Source organism: Glycine max, chromosome 10 (assembly GCF_000004515.6).
Source record: "Glycine max cultivar Williams 82 chromosome 10, Glycine_max_v4.0, whole genome shotgun sequence".
Lineage (NCBI taxonomy): Eukaryota > Viridiplantae > Streptophyta > Magnoliopsida > Fabales > Fabaceae > Glycine > Glycine max.
Genome location: NC_038246.2, coordinates 49,123,877 through 49,141,024, shown reverse-complemented (window position 1 = coordinate 49,141,024; position 17,148 = coordinate 49,123,877). Strand labels below are relative to the sequence as shown.

Below are 17,148 nucleotides of genomic sequence, written 5' to 3'. Positions count from 1 at the left end.
TAGTTATATAGTGAGGAAGAGGTTGGAAGTGTAAAATATCAGGCACATAACCAAGATCGAAGGGAAGGAAACCGTATCCAAGCGTGTGACAGTCAAAAGAAAAGACGTTACAGCATAGCATGGGATTGATAAGCACCAGTGTTCCCACGAACATCGTTCCTCAATTCGGGTCTCTCCGAACATCCATCCGGGTCGGAAACCCAAACCCTTCCGGGTTGAGTTTCCCACGGAAGAGGAATAACAGTTTTGTTTGCTTGGCCGTCGATGACGAGCTGAGACAGAAGCAGCAAGACTTGAGTACTAGCGCCACTGGGCTGGGCTCCGCCCTTGAAGAAAGGCCCGGTAACTACGTCTAATTCAATCATTTCCATTTCCCCTCCTTCAATTTTTTGTTCTCATTATTATTATTCCTAAAATATTTTTACAAAATCTTTGACTTTGCTCACTTTGAATTTCTATCATATATTATCCTCGTTCATCAACTTGCATATTGATCTGGATGAGGATGACATATGAATATATGCGATGCCCTTACTCATATTAAGGCTAGTTTGGAGATAAGCTTCTCCCATTAGCTAAAGTTCGCTTACACGTTAAAATCAACTTTTGTGAAAGAAGCTTATTTCAATTTTACTTCTTATTTTTCTTTCTCCATAAAGTGCTTATGGAGAAGTTCATCCAAACATGATCTATGCCTAATAATATTTTGTAAGGATGCTTTGGGGATAAATTCCAAATATGATTAGTATATATCGTTTTTTGTTGACACTATGTTATTCAACTTAAATTATCCTAGGGTGGTTTCTTTTGAACAATGTGTTAATGCAGGTGCATTTGAAATTTATGCTAAAATAATTTTTTCCCCTAGTTAAATGATGATCATGGTGATATGTTTCCACAAGTCTTGTAGATTTGGTTGAGATTCTGAGATCATTGTTATGTCAGAAAATGCAGATCTTTTTGAGAGTACAGCTGAAGAAACGCAGGGAAATTTTGGGCAAGATGGTGACCGAGGTGCTATCTATGATTTTCTTTATCCTGATAAAGAGCTTCTTCCCGATGACAAAGAAATGAGCATATTTGATCATCTTGAAGAGCTGCGACAGAGAATCTTTGTATCAGTCCTGGCAGTTGGAGCAAGCATTTTGGGATGCTTTGCATTTTCAAAAGAACTAATAATGATTCTTGAAGCTCCTGTTAAAACACAGGGTGTAAGATTTCTTCAGCTAGCTCCTGGTGAATTTTTCTTCACAACTTTAAAGGTAAGATTTCTTACATATATCTCTGAGATGGTTGTTGTTTCCTTTGTTATCAAATGAGCTGTGATATTTTATTTCTTGGTACACATTTCATGTAAAATTAAACCAGTGTTTATGCTGGTGCTCTTGCTTTATCAGGAATGTACGAAGCTCTGCCGTAATTCTTATGTCCGCCTCATAACTAGTTCCCAGATCATAGTATTTGTGATGGCCAAAATCTATTTTGTGTGTGTACCACTTTACTCATTTTCCGTCACGATTTTTTTTCCAGCGGGTGGGGTGTGTGGTTAGGAATTATTTGTTAAAGAATCGGACCTAGGACCTAACTCAATTCCACAAAATTGACTTGTAAGATGAGGACTGTCCTAACCTTAACAAGGATTACTTGATTTAAACAAAGAAAATGTGTTACTACCTAACTTCTAGGCAATGTTGTGTTGTGCATTTAACAATTTTTGCATACCCATCTAAGTTGAGATCAAACTCTAAAGATAAAATACAAGCTACCTTGATTGAATTAACATTTTTGTCATTCTGAACTGCAGGTGTCTGGGTACTGTGGCCTTCTCTTGGGAAGTCCTGTCATCCTCTATGAAGTCATAGCTTTTGTACTTCCAGGACTTACAAAATCTGAAAGAAGGTTTCTAGGGCCAATTGTTTTAGGCTCATCAGTTCTTTTCTATGCCGGAATAACTTTCTCCTACTTAGTTCTGACACCTGCAGCATTAAATTTCTTTGTTACCTACGCTGAAGGTGCTGTTGAATCATTATGGTCCATCGATCAATACTTTGAATTTGTTCTGGTGCTTATGTTCAGTACAGGCTTATCTTTCCAGGTAATTTTTTCTTCCTGGTTCTTTGATAATATGTGGTGAATAGTATCTTGTAGCTGACACCAATTCACGCCATGAGGCCATTGTCCATTGACCTAATTGCTTGTCTTCTGCTCCCAAAATATGTATATAATAAATACCTAGGGAGCAGCAAATGATTACATTTTTAAACATGCCTGCCTGCTGGGGTCTATTTGGAGTTATGAACACTGTGGACATTCAAACATGCTTCTGTTAGGAATTTGAAACAAAACCATGCTATTGCTTTTAAGATGAAGAATGCTTATAATATATAGTTTGTGTAGGCTCCATTTATAATCAATCATTCCTTTAGATTATAGTTTTGTATATAAATAGTTGAGCTTTTATTCCGGTGCTTGATGAAACAAGAACAAGTAATCTCTACGTGTCTGAATTGTTCCATCACCTACCTGCAAAATCCTTTTTTCCCTCCAAACTTTAGTAGTTATGGAATCTAAAGGAAGTCATATTACAGGTACCTGTCATACAATTTCTATTGGGACAACTTGGACTGGTGTCTGGAGACCAGATGCTATCAATTTGGAGGTATGTTGTGGTTGGTGCCGTAGTGGCAGCTGCTATAGTTACGCCATCTACTGATCCTCTCACTCAAATTCTTCTAGCGGCACCCTTATTGGGTCTTTACTTAGGTGGCGCATGGATGGTCAAGCTTACTGGACGGTGACCCTAGCCGCATCTTAATGATGTGCCAGAATTTCAATATGAACAGATGTTAATGTACATTCACATAGCAATCTAGTGTATATTTTTACACGTACCAGAGCACTGTTCTTCTGTATTCTAATTGATTTACCAGTCATTCCCAAATATCGTCGTGTCTTGGTATTTGGAAGTATTTCTTTGAAATTCGTCCCTACATTCAGTTCATTGCACGTTTTAAATTAAAATCATGATTTTTTTATTACAAATAAAAGAAGAAAGTGATAATATAACTAAATACAGCTTTTCAAGTTAAATCTCCTCGCCCATATGTGCCCAAAGAACGTGCGGAAGTGAAAATTGGAAGCCATCCATATATGCTTTTACGTTAAACGTGGAAAAGATATGATGTTGAAATGAAAGTGACTTGAATCCAAACACAAGACATACCCTGAATTTCTGTTTATCTAAATAAGATTTCAATTATAACAACAATTGCTCTTTAAGCCACCATCACTATTTTGAATCTTATTTAGAGGAAAATAAAATAAATTGAACTTTTTTCATGGGTTAAAAACAATTTATGCACCTTAACTTTTGAAGAAATTTTATTAATGAGTTTTCACAAAAATCAAGTGCTTGAGATTTCTTTTAGTTGAATCTTTTAACTTATGAGATAGTTAATACATTATTATTTTTTTCTCCTATAAATATTTATAGAAAAATTTATTCAAACTAATCCTTTATATAAGAAAATATTCATCAAACAAACGGATTTTTTTTATACGTAACAATCAAAACCAAACCAGGATCAAAAGTTTATAATAGTTTACGCATCATATCATATTCAATCAATTGAACTATACTTCCTTCCCTTACTATCAATCAAGCAGTTGATAAAGGACACCGGTGCATATAAAATTTTCATTATTAAGTTCTACAACGTCAAATTCATTGCACATATATTCCACCAAACCCACCCCCCTAAAAAATAATAATAAAGTACACATATCAGAGTCTATTTATTAGGTTAATGTTATATTTTCCACTCTGGCTTCTATATCAGCAGTACTAGAGTTTCTTAGTTCAGATGCAAGCTGTCTCAGTGAACTCCTCAAATCATTGCATGCCTCCAGAAATACATCTGATGCGCCTAGAAGTTCTCCTACCTCAACTTGCACAGCATCAATAATGCTGTGAATTTCCTCCAAAGCTGCATTTATGGCAGGAATCTCTTGTGGGGGATAAAGACAAGCTCCAATCTCATCAATCTGTCGACCAAGTTCCTGACACAACTGCAACAACTTCTCCAGCGAATTTATAAAACCGCTGTTGTCATTTGGTTTTTCCAGCTTAAGCAAGCCTATGATGGAGTGAATAAGTACTTTTCTAACTGAAAGCGTATTAGAGACAACCTCAATTGCTCTTTCAGCCACTTTCATCTCTTCTGGTGACAGGTCATTCCCTAGATCACCTTCACTTGAATTATCATCATGTGGCTCAGATGCTGCTTCTGCACAACCCTCACCAGCAGCTTCATCAACTTGATCATCACATGAAACAGGTTTCAATTCTTTCATCTCACGAAGAACATCCTTCACTGAAACAGCTACTTGTGTCATTCCTCGCCCAATTGCTGTAATATTTGTGGAAGGAGTCTTTTTAAGGGCAGAACAGGCTTCCCAGACAGCACCAACCAAATGTGGTACTGATATTTTCAGGTCTTTAGAATGGGACCCTGTTGGTGTTCATTAAAAGAGAAAGAAGGTTGTCAACAACCCAATAAGTGATTGGAAAAATAATTTGACGTACAGTCAGGACTAAAGGTGTCGAGTAGTGGGTTGAAGCATGATGATCTAGTCAGCCTCATATATATAAAGGAACGATGAACTAATGGGCATATCAATGACAACATATTAAATGTCAACGAAATAGAAAAATTAATGGGCACATCAATGATGATAATGATAAATGTAAATGCAACCAAATGATTTTCACATAGAGCTTAACTAGTTATACACTTATACTACACAAGCAAAACCAGAGAGTTAAGAGCAGTTCATCCCACCACGTATTTTGCACTTGTTGAAAATGATATAGTTGCTCACCATAACAACAGTCAGATTGTATTCCCATGTGCATTGAGACTGATAATTAAAGTCTATTCATAAGAGCATGCTGTGTGTATTCCAAAACAAAAGTGTCCCTATTCAATGTATATTAATCTCAGATTTCTTAATCTATGTATTTTCATCATGTTTATGCTTTTCTCAAGTTCAATGCCACATACAACTGCTATATTATTTATGACAGTCCATCCAGTTTGTGAATGGAGAAAACCCCAAATCACAAGTATTCTGATTTAGACAGACAATTGCCCCCCATATATATACTAGCAGATCAAGTAATGACATGACCCTCAGCATCTCAAAAGAAAAAGGGCATAAAAACTTGTGTGATGAAATCATGGTCTAACAGGAAGGACATAGAAACACCTCCACCATCAATAAAACTAAATATCTTACGTAGCATTCTCCTTCACTATCACCTATATATATATATATATATATATATATATATATATATATATATATATATATATATATATATATATATATATATATATATATATAATATGAAATCATTATCAGATTGCATGTTTTCTCCTCAACTCTCAATGGTCATAGTTTCCCATTCTACCTTTGTGACAGAGAGAGTGGATAAAGCTGGTGGTCTAGGTATAAGCATATTCTCATTTCTATTGCTCACATCTAGCTTTGCTTCATTGACAGTGAAATATTACTGATTAGTAATTATCATTAACATACCGTATGAAGAGACCGTTTCCTTCATCAACGACTTGCTTGAGAGATGAATGAACAGAGGAAGACAAGGTAGGGCCGGCACCTACTGTACTGCTATGGGAAAGCAAAAGGAAGGCTTGTAGAGTGTTGAAATATGATGCCATATTTTCCTCAGCTTCTCTCCGGTCCAATGCATTCCCAATGTGGTTGCTTGTTTAGAGACTTGGTCAGACATCTTAATCACATCGTCCCAGGTGACTTTGGGAGGGTAAGAAAGAGATTCAGATGAAGAGAGGGTTTCATGGATAGTAGTGAGGTGGGAACCAAGGAGAAGATTCAGCTGTTCTTTCTCTTTCTTCAATCTTACGCCCATATCTGCCAACGTTGGGAACTAGTGTTGTGTTCTGCTTTTGCTGCTTAGACCCTGGGATTAGGGGTTTAAGCCTGTGCTTTCCATTAATCTCCAATTTATTTATTTTTATATAATCAAAATGAATTTTTTTTTGTATATAATAATTCGAGACTTCTATTTAAAATCACTAAGTTAAAATAATTCTGTATTAATTGAATTACATATACAGTTGTTAAATAAATTATGTTAAATTGTTTCTTATAAATAAATATATGTAGATTAAATTTTGAATTTATAAACAACAATTTAAATTGTAGTATAAGATTATTTTAAACTATTGACAACTTTTTAAAATTTTTTTATTGAAGTTCCATTTAGATACAAGATGAAAAAGTAAATAAATATAAATAGATGGTTAAGAAAATTGAGTGTAGAAATAAGTTTTTTTAAATGGTTGGGAAAAAATAATATATGAAATTCATATTTAAAGAAGGCAAGAGAAATAATATTAAAAATGTTTCATTAAAGAGTGAGTCTAAATTTGTATTCGGCTTAAATTTGATTTGTTTAGAACATAGATAATTGAATAGCCAATGCACATTCTAGAGATTCGTTGTATTTATTTAAGGGATTTTCTTTTTACTAGGCCGGTCCATTTTTTTATGTATGCATTTGGGTTAAATAGCAAAACTCAAATTCAATTCGTATTTATATTTGGCTTGGTTTTGTTAGAGCACTACTTGTGCTGTAACTGATAATCTTTTAATATTATTTTCTTCTCAGCCTTTTAAAAAAATATATTTACATTTACTTTCAGAGTACTATTTGCATATACATTTTAGTTTAGTAATATTTGATTGACAAATCAACAAATCTGCTCGGTTATATTGTATTTATTTATTGAGTTATTAAATACATTGCATTTTAAGTGGGAGTACTCTAATTTTTCATTGCTATATACAAGGATGTTATTGGAAATTGAAGTGCTGCTCGTGAATTAATCCAATTGCTTTTACTTCACGTTACAGAACCTTAACCAAAATTGGATTGAGAAAAAAGAACAAATCAATATCATTACAAATGTCTTGTCATGAGAACCTTTTCCTCCTCTAACTCTAAAATTTGATCTTTTCTGCCACCAAAGCTAAACGATTTACCAATACCAACAAAAGAAGCTGACAGATTTAAGGAATCTTCTCCATTTGCTAAAACTAATCCATCTTCTACAGCAAAATTTCTCTGAAATATCCTTTCCCATGCTTTAATTGCCTTTCTCAGGACACTTGAGCAATGAGTACATTTCAGTCAGTAGTACATGTGTTCTCTAAAAAAACAGGCTAGTAGTGCATGTCCAAAACTGAATCTTAATAAGATTGCATGAGTTAAGATACTACTTTTCTTTGACTGTCAAAACAATTTCTCTAGTTTAAACATTCAATTCAAAGGGTTTGGTTTGATATATGAGAAAATATAACATTGTGAACATGGTGTTTTAGGACTGTGCCAAGTGCAAAGCATGGACTTGGAAGTGGAGGCAAACCTGTTTTTCCCAGTTTGTACAACTTGTAATGAGGGATACCATAACTGTTTGGCAGAAGGCACCAGTCAGTATTCCAATCCAAAGGCCTTTTCCTCTTAATTGTAGGCAGAAACCCAATATAGCAGCAATTGGAATTCCCACAACATAATAAGCGTCAAGGTTTACATATGCTCCTCTGTGCTGCCACCCACATCCTCTAGCAATACCTATAATGAACAAGTATTACCTTACAGTATTATATTTTATGGCACAATTTCAGACTACATTGCGTAAGAGTGATATGCATTGAAAAATAGAGAAAAGAAAGAACCAAACCTGAGAGGGTATCATGTAAGGTGTCCAGTATAACAGATATACTTAAAAGAGGAACCATTTCTGTGAAATAATCCACCACGTCCAGCTCATTGCTAAATGCATAACCTACAACCTGCCTGCAAGCAAATATGATTGAGCTCACCAGAATGGCCGCGGATGCTGCAAGAGTCATAGCAGCAGAAACAGACACTTGTGCCAATTGTGGACTTCCACCACCTAATGCATTTGAAACTCTAGTGCTGAGTAACCAACCCAAAAAGAAGAAAAAAAAATCATTTACTATTATTGTACATGAATACAAATAGGCACAAACTGATGAGGTTAGGACTAAGGAGTTATGTGAATGAAAACCTTGCTGCTGAGCCAATTGCTTCTGGGATTGTGTAGATTGTTGTGGTGACTGATAAACTGATCAGAAAATCCGTTAACATTTAAACAACAGATTAGCACTACTTCCAAGTTCCAAGAATGTAAATCAATATTTGGGTATGGATAACAATTTCAATAGAGATTTTAAAACACACAGAGTCAGTCATTCATGTCTGAAGGACTAAGAAAAGTTGTACATATAATATACCATATGGATAAGACTGAAGTTTCAAGTTCTGGATTTGGTAGAAGACCAGAAAGCAAGAATAGTAACTCAAATGACCACCATTCAAGGCTGCAATGACCAAATATGAAAATAAAATAAAAACATGGATGAAAATTAAAGAGGAAATAAAAATACAACATAAATGATAAAATATAAGAGGAAGAAATTCACCAAATCATTCCAGCTGAAGGAATAGCACAGCGGAAGAACTCCCCAATGCCATGGAATAGTTCCGTTGAAATTGGTACCCAAGTCTTTTTACATTCAATAGAGAATTTCATGTATAATACAAGTAAAATCACGTTCAGCCAGTATGAAGTACCAATAAAAAATGCTGCTCCTAAGTTACCAAATCCAAATTTAAAAACCAGTAGCCAACAGAAAGCTACATGGAAGCAAAGAGTAATGGAGGAACTTATGACAAGGGAACTCTGAAGGAGAAATAGGCTAACACAATAACAAACTCTATAACAGAGTAATAGGCAGTGGAAATAAATCCTCCCAAACTTACAGAATCTGTGAGGATAAAGTATAGAGCACAAAATAGAAATTAAAGATAAGAAAGACACCATTTGTGTTTAAAGTGAAAAATCCCTCAATGCAAGGGTAAAAATCACGGGCCGTCTAGACCAAATAAATAACTCCGATATAATCAATGAAGATACAAGAGAACCTCCAAACTTCAAAATATAGAACAGATAATGCGAAACACTTATCTCTCTCTAGATATCTTTTTCCTGATCCAATCGAACAATTTGAAATATCACGCGCGTAGAATTTGCTATCCAAAAATCAACCTGATTTAACGGTGAACAAATCCGCAGTTATAATCTGAAAAACAAAATCACCATAATTTTCTCTCTCCTTCTTTCTTAACTGTTTTTCCTATCAAATAGTCCCTATCACTGTATCTCACCCTCTAATCTCACTTAAATAAGTGAGATATACAGGTCTTCTCATTTGGGGTCAAACTTTGCATCAGAAAGTATCGAACCAAGGCCTGAAGTGTTGCATAATCAAAGAGAGCAGGGGTCATGCACAAAGCAAATTTTCCAGCTTCTTGAGAAATCAAAGGGTCTTGGCCAAGAAAAATGAGTATCTTCCCCAAGTATACCCACAAAGGACTCAAAGGAAGACAGGCTAAAGTAAGAGAGACAATAGCAGTGTACATTTGAACACCAAATTTTCGATATTGATGTGCTCCGTATGCTTGCCCACATTGAGTTTCCAGTGCACATGACATTGCAAACTGTTTGACATGTACAAAAAAGACAGCGAGTTTGGAAAATTAATCGCACAACCAGAGCATAAAAAACTAGCAACTAACTCCAAAGATTTCTTCCTGCAAGTATTTTTAACGGGATACAATCTTACATGAATTCAAGACTACTAATTAAACCGGAACAAAAAGCAATTTGTGTTTTTACTCATCTCAACTTTTTTTTTATATATATATATAGTTTTCCCTTCTTTGATAAATAACTTTTTTCATATTGATCGGGTGCAATGCAATTGTAGGTCTTGAAACTAAAGAAGAAAGCAGTGAGATGGGGAAGGAAGACACTTACAATAAGGCTGAAGCCAGATACAGCACAGAGAGAGATGGCAATGGCTGTGCTAGAGAGAGCAAGTTTACCCAAGTGACCAACCATCACCATTGAAATAATCTGTAAAAAATACTGTGACAAAGTGACAGTAATCATAGGCCCTACAAGATAACCGACTCTTTTCATTTCTAGAGAAAATACAGTTCATGTTGTGGCTGAAGCTGAAGGATTCTCTGCCTGAGTCCTTATCTAAGAGACCCTTTTCCATATCAACTATTAGCAAACTTTTTAATTTCCTTTTTTAGGATTTAAATTTTGAGTGGTCAAAATTTCTTAACAATATCCGCTAACAAATAATCTAATGAGATAATCACGTAGATTATTTTTTTAATTGTATTTTTAATCTTTTATCAACTATATGATATCAATTATTCTAAATAAATAAAAAATTAAAAATACAATTATACCAACGTGTTTGTCTCATGTAAAAATTAAGATAAAATAAGAATTAAAATTATTTATCTTTTTCGACCACTATATCAATCCATATCGGAAAAAAAAATTTAATCAAATTTCATTTCTCTTGTGATAGAACTCTAAATTAATTAAAACTTCTTTTTTCTAATAAATCGAGGGTTAAAGACAAAAAAAAAATATTTATCTTTATTCTATTAATTGTGTTTATACTTTTGAATTCAAATAATTTTGAGATTGTATTTTTTTTATTTTATATTTATAAGTTGAGAGAACATTTAGTTAGGTGTTAAATGACAATTATGAGATACCTACTAATTATACCAAAAAAAAGTTAAATGTATAAGACGGGAACTATCAAGGATCGGCTATTAAATGAAAAATAGTTGGCATAGCTCAAAATTACATTTTGCATTCGAAACATTGCTAAACGTTTAATCCTATTATCATGACAAAAAATGCTACTATTATTCTTTAATCAGATGCACGAAGGTACAAGCTCAAATAGCTAACCACTTCCAAAAAACCAAAAACTAAACTCCTACTCCTCACTCACGGAAAATAGTCCCCATCTTTAGAAAATTGGCCTTTGAGGGCTTGTCATACTCATACCAATATATTGTCTGCTGAAATTTTTTCATCAAATAACCTCTTTCTTGCCTTGATTGCCTGCATAGTAAAACAAAACAATAGAAACAAAATGTCTAAAAGGGATACTACCTTCACAAGGGCTTTAAGATTTATTGAAGCAAAATAAAGTGGCTGCCAGAAGATGAATTACTGTACTTTATTATCCTTTTAACTTCGTGCAACCAACAAAATTGAAGTTTGGAGTTCCAAGACAAGAGAAAAGTTAACACATTAATACACTCTTTTGGACTCACTTTGTTATTAGTTAAAATTTATTAAGGATGTATATAAAAAAAGTGTGTTACTAACACTCTTCAAGAATACAAAGATTAGAGGTTATACCTGCTTTTCCCAATTTATGCAACCTGTTATGATAGAAAGTAGAATACATTGAACAAAAGCACCACTTTGTATGCCAATCCATAGTCCTTTTCCTCCCAATCGCACCAAAAATGCTAATAAGGCAGCCATTGGAATCCCACAAAGGTAGAAGGCCCCTAGATTGACATAAACCCCTAAATGTTGCCATCCACAACCTCTAGCAATCCCTGAACCAAATAATTAAACAAATTGAGAGAAAGCTTTTCTTCTATATAAAATTCACTTAAGGATGGCCATTGAGAGAAAGAATACCTGTTAGAACACCTTGTATGCTGTCTAGTATAACAGATATACATACCAGAGGAGCCATGGCAGTGACATAATCAACAACTTCCTTCTCATTGCTGAAAATATAACCAAAAACATTGCGGCAGGCGAAGAGTGTTGCACTTACTATACTTGTCTCAATTACTGCAAGAGACATTGCTGCTAACACGGCAACACGTGCAGCATGTGAATTCCCAGCTCCTAATTCATTTGAAACCCTTGTGCTATAATCAGAGAGGAGAAAAGATAATTAGTTTAGATGCATGCTCAAGGCAGCTGGGTACTAGTGTAACATTTAAACTATGAAGAATGAGTGTGTCTATGATGCAACCTTGCTGCTGCACCAATTCCAAAGGGTATCGTATAGAGAGTTGCAATGGTGTTGAGGCTGTAGAAAAATGACAAAAAAATAGTTCAATCACAATAATTTATAAAATCTCTGAAATAGATTGGTACAAAATGAAATTGTAGATCATTAGTTGCAGTTTATGGAAAACCAAAATAATGTAACATACATACCAAACGGACAGAACTGAAGTTTCAAGTTGTGGATTTGGTAAGAGTCCTGACAGCAATACAAGCAGCTCATATGACCACCATTCAAGGCTACCATCATCAACATGAATACAAAAATTATGTTAAATACTCTTTTTGGAAAAACAATACAATACATATTATAGAAAATTTTTGTTATCTGATAACATGAATATGTAGAATATTAATTGAACAGGAAGAATAATCACCAAACCATTACTGCTGAAGGGATAGCGAAACGAAAGAACTCCCACATTCCTTTGAACAGCTCCATAGAAATCGGTGCGCGGGTTTTTGCACATGCAGAAGAGTATCTCATGTATAACACAAGAAAAATCACATTTGACCATATTGAAATGCTCACAGCCAATGCTCCACCAACATTACTCAGACTTGTCTTGAATACCAAGGCCCAACAAAGAGGTACATGAATAATGAGTGTGACACAAGAACTTGCAAACATGGGAAGAAGCAAACTTTGGATTTGGAAATATCGAACTAACGGCTGTAGAATTGCATATGCAAAAAGTGCTGGAACAAGCCAAATTGTGAACTTCCCTGCTTCATGGGAAATTAGAGGGTCCTGGCCTATGAAAACTAGTATGGTTTCCATGTTGATCCAAAGGAGAGACACCGGAATAGAAACCAAAATGAGAGAGAATATAGCAGTGTATGTTTGTATTCCAATTCTTTGATATTGTTGGCCTCCATAAGCCTGTCCACAAATTGTTTCCAGTCCACTAGCCATTCCCATCTATCAGCATATGCAAATTATCAATGCACCAAGTTACAAGGAAAGGAAATAATGGTAATTTTTAGCAGCATAACACGCTTGAAATAGTTTATAAAGAAGATAAACTAGTCACTAAATGCAAGCATTTAGTAATATCACCATTATCAGAAAAAGCATTTAGTAATAACAGGATAAGCATCTTATTTTGTTTGCCTTCTAGAGTGAGTGAATTGGAACCTTGCCAATAATTTAATATCACAGGTTTTTTAATGTGTACAATGGTAGATTGGTAGCAACAAGGTTAGAACCCAAAACCTTGTGCATAGTATCCAGATCTTCACCAGAGTAGGTTATATAATATCGTAGTTTAAATATATAGCAGCTAGTGCTTCGTTGATCTCGTTTATTTTTGTTTTCTTCGTAGGTACGGATGGTAGAAACTATACGCGTGTTGCTTCTTTTTTCCTCTTAATTAAGAATTTGATGAATAAATACTTATTATGTAATTACTTATGTATATGTTATTTCCATAATTAAAAGAGAAAATACATTAAACTATTTTTGTAAAAGTGATAATATATTTTCATAGCATAAATTATTTTTCTAAAAAAGATGTTAGAAACATGTTATGAGTTTTTTTTTACAAGCTCTCTTAAAAAAAAGTTAAGGGTGTGTTTGTTTGAAAGAAAAAGAACTTAAAAAAATAAGATAAATAAACAGTAAAATAATATAAAACTTATTTTTATATTTTACTTTAATTTAAATTTATATATTTTTATTTCTTTCCACTCGATCCAACCTATATGCATGAATCTATCCAAAAGGTGAGTAACTTTTATTATATATGCAATAGAAGACCGCATTGTGATGGTGCTTCTGGTCGGCGTAGTGCAACGAGTCTTCGGCGGACATTCTGGTATAGCGTCAGAGACAAAGGAATAGAAGACAATAGTAGTGATAAAAGAAATGCTGGAAATACATTTTTATTATTGTTTGAAATTATGAAAATTTGTAAGCCTTATTTTTTATTTAGTGAGCTCCCCTTCTAATTATAAATAAATTTAAAATATATTATTAATACTTTTTATAAGACGGATGATATGACGTAATAAAATCATACAATTGAAATGTGAAAATGGGTGTTTTACATATACAGAATTACAGAGTGCATATCTTTTTTGGTTCAAAGTTCAAAGTGACGTGCCCGTTTGAAAAGTAGTACAACTGAGAGTGTCACGTCGAATCATTAAAAATATTGGTATACGTTCTAATTGGTCATCACATCGTTTACAGCAACAAATCAGCAATGGTGGCGATAGCCGGTCTTTTTGTTCATAAAAAGGTTTTATTTTTATCTTGTATACTCAATAAAATGCCCTATTTTTAATTTCCCATACATACAGTAAGTAAATAGTTATAAAGACTCAAAAAGAATATGATGTAGTACTTTATAAGTAAAATGATATTAAAACCTAATAGTAATAAGGAAATCAAATAAATTAGCTATATATGGAGCAACTTTGGAAGAAATGAAAAAAAAAGTAGTGGAAAGCAAGTAGGAGCTTACAAGAAGACTGAAACCAGTGACCCCTGATAGAGAAATGGCAAGGGCGGCGCTAGAGAGATAGAGTTCACCCAAATGACCAACTATCATAGTTGAGACAACTTGCAACAAATATTGTGAAGAAACCACTGCCACCATAGGCCCTGCTATATGGCATACCCTTCTCATTTCTTCACTATAAACACCCCATGTTACTCTTTCTTGCTCATGTTTCTTTACTAGACTTTCTTCCATGCTAGAGAGAGAAAGAAGCAAGATCTTTTGATTTGGTTTGGTCCTCCTTCGGGTTTTCAAACGTATTTATATACCTTATTTTTGCTATTTTTCTTTTTTCTTTTACTTACTAATAGTATTCTATTACATTATGTGTGATCCCCATGTGTCGATACAGAAACGGGTGTGGATACAACTTCATGGAATTTTAATATGACGGAATGGAACACTCTCACCTCGCTCATCACATCACATCACATCACATGTACTTACTCTTCCAAATCATGACTAAAATAGTCCGATGTTAACTTGTGGTTTTGAAAATTAATCATAGTCTAGACTTTATAAATTGATTTGAGGTTTCCTCTTTCTTCTTTTCATTATTCTATTATAATTTTGAAGTGATTGAATTGGACAACTCGCACTACCAGTTTTCTTAACTATTGCTTACATTTACTATTATTTTAAGGCGGAAAACTGGAGATGATGTTGGTACCACATTATCATTATGACTTCCTCTTAATGACCTTTCCATCAACATGAATGAATATAGAATTATAAAATTGATTTGATTATAAGAAAACATTAAAAAAAAAAGGAAAATTCACAAATTTAATTTTTTCTAATAAAATAATTAATAATTGTTGATAAAAATAAAGATGAATAGTGATCAAATCAATCATTTTGAGTTAGTATTTTAATAGTTTAATCATTGATTTGATTTTAAAATACCACTATTAATGTATAAATAATATGTGAAATGAATAATTTTTAAAAATTTGTCTAAAAAATGTTGAATAAGTCAAGAAAAATATATATGAAATATTGTTTATTCTAAATCATTTTACATAAACTCTATTTTATACAATGAATCAAACATAAAAAAAAAATATTATTACTGGACAAGGACAAAGGCAATTACGTCTCTACAAATATAAGAGTAGGTATATGTGTTGGATTTTGCTTCTTCCTTATTGGGTAGCCTAAGAGTGAGAAGGAGGACAATCAGATCTTGCCCTCAGTTCATTTGTCTTGGGCGCTTGTCGCTATCATTTTACACGAAATCAAATAATTCTGTTTTTTTTTAATGTTTTAATTTTATACTTCTTTTTATCTCTTTCTTTTCTTTTTTCCCCCCTTATTTCCTTCTTGCTCCTCAAAGTTTGACAAACTTTATGAAAATAGATGTGAAATTTGGCCTAGCGGCGTGCTGCATTCAAATTCATTTTTAAGTTTTAGTCATTATGTGATAAAACAATAAATTTTAGTCCTTACACTTACATAAAAAAAATGGTTTGATCTTCATCTAATACAAGTGAACAAATTTTAGTGGCGTAAAACTGTTACAAAAACTATTTGACGGACATAAATTGGCACAAAAAATAGTTTAAAGATTATTTTTTTCTTGCAATCACTAAAATTAAAAATAAAGACAACTATAGGGATCAATTGAAAAGTTAAACTAAATGATAATCATGAGAAAATATACTGCCTTAAAGATATATTTAAACTTTTTTATTTTTAACATTTATTAAAAAATATCAGTTCTCTAAATGAATTTCAATATTTTAAATGATTAATTATTGACTCTTGACTGAATCCTAATTACGAGCACTAAAAATTTCTTAGAATGCATTATTTTATATATTTTTTTCTACAGTTTTTATCATCTGTCATCGACAATTCACTGAAAGATTAATTTATAAGCTTTATTGACCATAGCACTCTAATAATAAAAAATGAATACCGATTTAATATCCTTTTACGTCTTACCTAGTTTAGTTTTTTGAAAAATTTGAGAATTGAACGATTCTCAAACATGTCTTGAATTAAAGAACATTTGCTTTGCAAAATAAATCATGATTAACAAAGAAAACAAAAATCTTAGTTAATTAAAAATGAGATCACTCATCTCACCTTTTGTAGGGAAATGATGATTTCAAATCTTATAAAATGTTGATATATAGTAATTTAATTATTTTTTTTTTTACTATTTTAACAACAAACGACGAATACCCAATCCATAAAATAAAACATGAAAACGAAATGACAATTCTGAGTGCCATTCGTAATATTAGAGTATAGAATTCAAAAGGCTTTAGAGAAAAAGGAAGTCTCTGGAATAGAACTAGAGTGACTTTCAAAATTGCATTTTAATTTTTAAACACGGGATTCTTTTCTGTCCCCAAAAAATTATGCATATATTAGAATTAGAGGAGGTAAATATATTCGAAAAATACGTTTTTAATTTAACAAGAAACCATAATAATGACAAAAAAAAAAGAAACAATAATGAGCTAAAGAAAAAAAAAACAATAATGAGCTAAAGAAAAAAAAAACAAAATCTCATCAAACATTACTTTCAAGCTGCCAATAAAGAGGCTCTTCTACTTCTCATACCAGTCTATTGTCCGCTGGAAATTCAC

At 33.1% G+C, this 17,148-nt stretch overlaps 4 protein-coding genes across 11 annotated transcripts; 1 reads left to right on the top strand and 3 right to left on the bottom strand.

Moving 5' to 3' along the window:
• The first annotated feature begins 20 nt into the window (after positions 1–20).
• Positions 21–2,980, top strand: LOC100801670 (sec-independent periplasmic protein translocase-like protein). Of its 2 annotated transcripts, none has more exons than NM_001354329.1 (4): positions 21–342; positions 955–1,262; positions 1,805–2,095; positions 2,589–2,980. In NM_001354329.1, the coding sequence occupies exons 1-4, from the start codon at positions 120–122 to the stop codon at positions 2,796–2,798; spliced, it is 1,032 nt and encodes a 343-aa protein (NP_001341258.1). In that variant the 5' UTR covers positions 21–119; the 3' UTR covers positions 2,799–2,980. The 2 variants fall into 2 exon arrangements, with proteins under 2 accessions (NP_001341258.1, NP_001341257.1); NM_001354328.1 differs by having other exon boundaries at positions 946–1,262.
• A 703-nt stretch (positions 2,981–3,683) lies between these two features.
• On the bottom strand, positions 3,684–6,180 carry LOC100817656 (uncharacterized). The gene is made up of 2 exons (XM_006589592.4): positions 5,602–6,180; positions 3,684–4,511 (listed from the first exon to the last, which is right to left on the bottom strand). The coding sequence occupies exons 1-2, from the start codon at positions 5,624–5,626 to the stop codon at positions 3,799–3,801; spliced, it is 738 nt and encodes a 245-aa protein (XP_006589655.1). The 5' UTR covers positions 5,627–6,180; the 3' UTR covers positions 3,684–3,798.
• A 796-nt stretch (positions 6,181–6,976) lies between these two features.
• LOC100817123 (protein DETOXIFICATION 13) lies at positions 6,977–10,634 on the bottom strand. 7 transcript variants are annotated; one of them, XM_041005978.1, is made up of 8 exons: positions 9,948–10,634; positions 9,296–9,628; positions 8,551–9,176; positions 8,362–8,448; positions 8,136–8,192; positions 7,785–8,023; positions 7,470–7,675; positions 6,977–7,211 (listed from the first exon to the last, which is right to left on the bottom strand). In XM_041005978.1, the coding sequence occupies exons 3-8, from the start codon at positions 8,949–8,951 to the stop codon at positions 7,191–7,193; spliced, it is 1,011 nt and encodes a 336-aa protein (XP_040861912.1). In that variant the 5' UTR covers positions 8,952–9,176; positions 9,296–9,628; positions 9,948–10,634; the 3' UTR covers positions 6,977–7,190. The 7 variants fall into 7 exon arrangements, with proteins under 7 accessions (XP_040861912.1, XP_040861911.1, XP_040861909.1 ...); XM_041005977.1 differs by having other exon boundaries at positions 6,977–7,675; positions 8,551–8,660; positions 9,096–9,176; XM_041005975.1 differs by having other exon boundaries at positions 6,977–7,675; positions 8,551–9,210; positions 9,296–9,379; positions 9,549–9,628.
• A 215-nt stretch (positions 10,635–10,849) lies between these two features.
• LOC100800053 (protein DETOXIFICATION 12) lies at positions 10,850–14,910 on the bottom strand. Its single transcript, XM_026124185.2, has 7 exons — positions 14,513–14,910; positions 12,422–12,966; positions 12,198–12,284; positions 12,010–12,066; positions 11,664–11,902; positions 11,373–11,578; positions 10,850–11,069 (listed from the first exon to the last, which is right to left on the bottom strand). The coding sequence occupies exons 1-7, from the start codon at positions 14,741–14,743 to the stop codon at positions 11,007–11,009; spliced, it is 1,428 nt and encodes a 475-aa protein (XP_025979970.1). The 5' UTR covers positions 14,744–14,910; the 3' UTR covers positions 10,850–11,006.
• Positions 14,911–17,148: the final 2,238 nt, after the last annotated feature.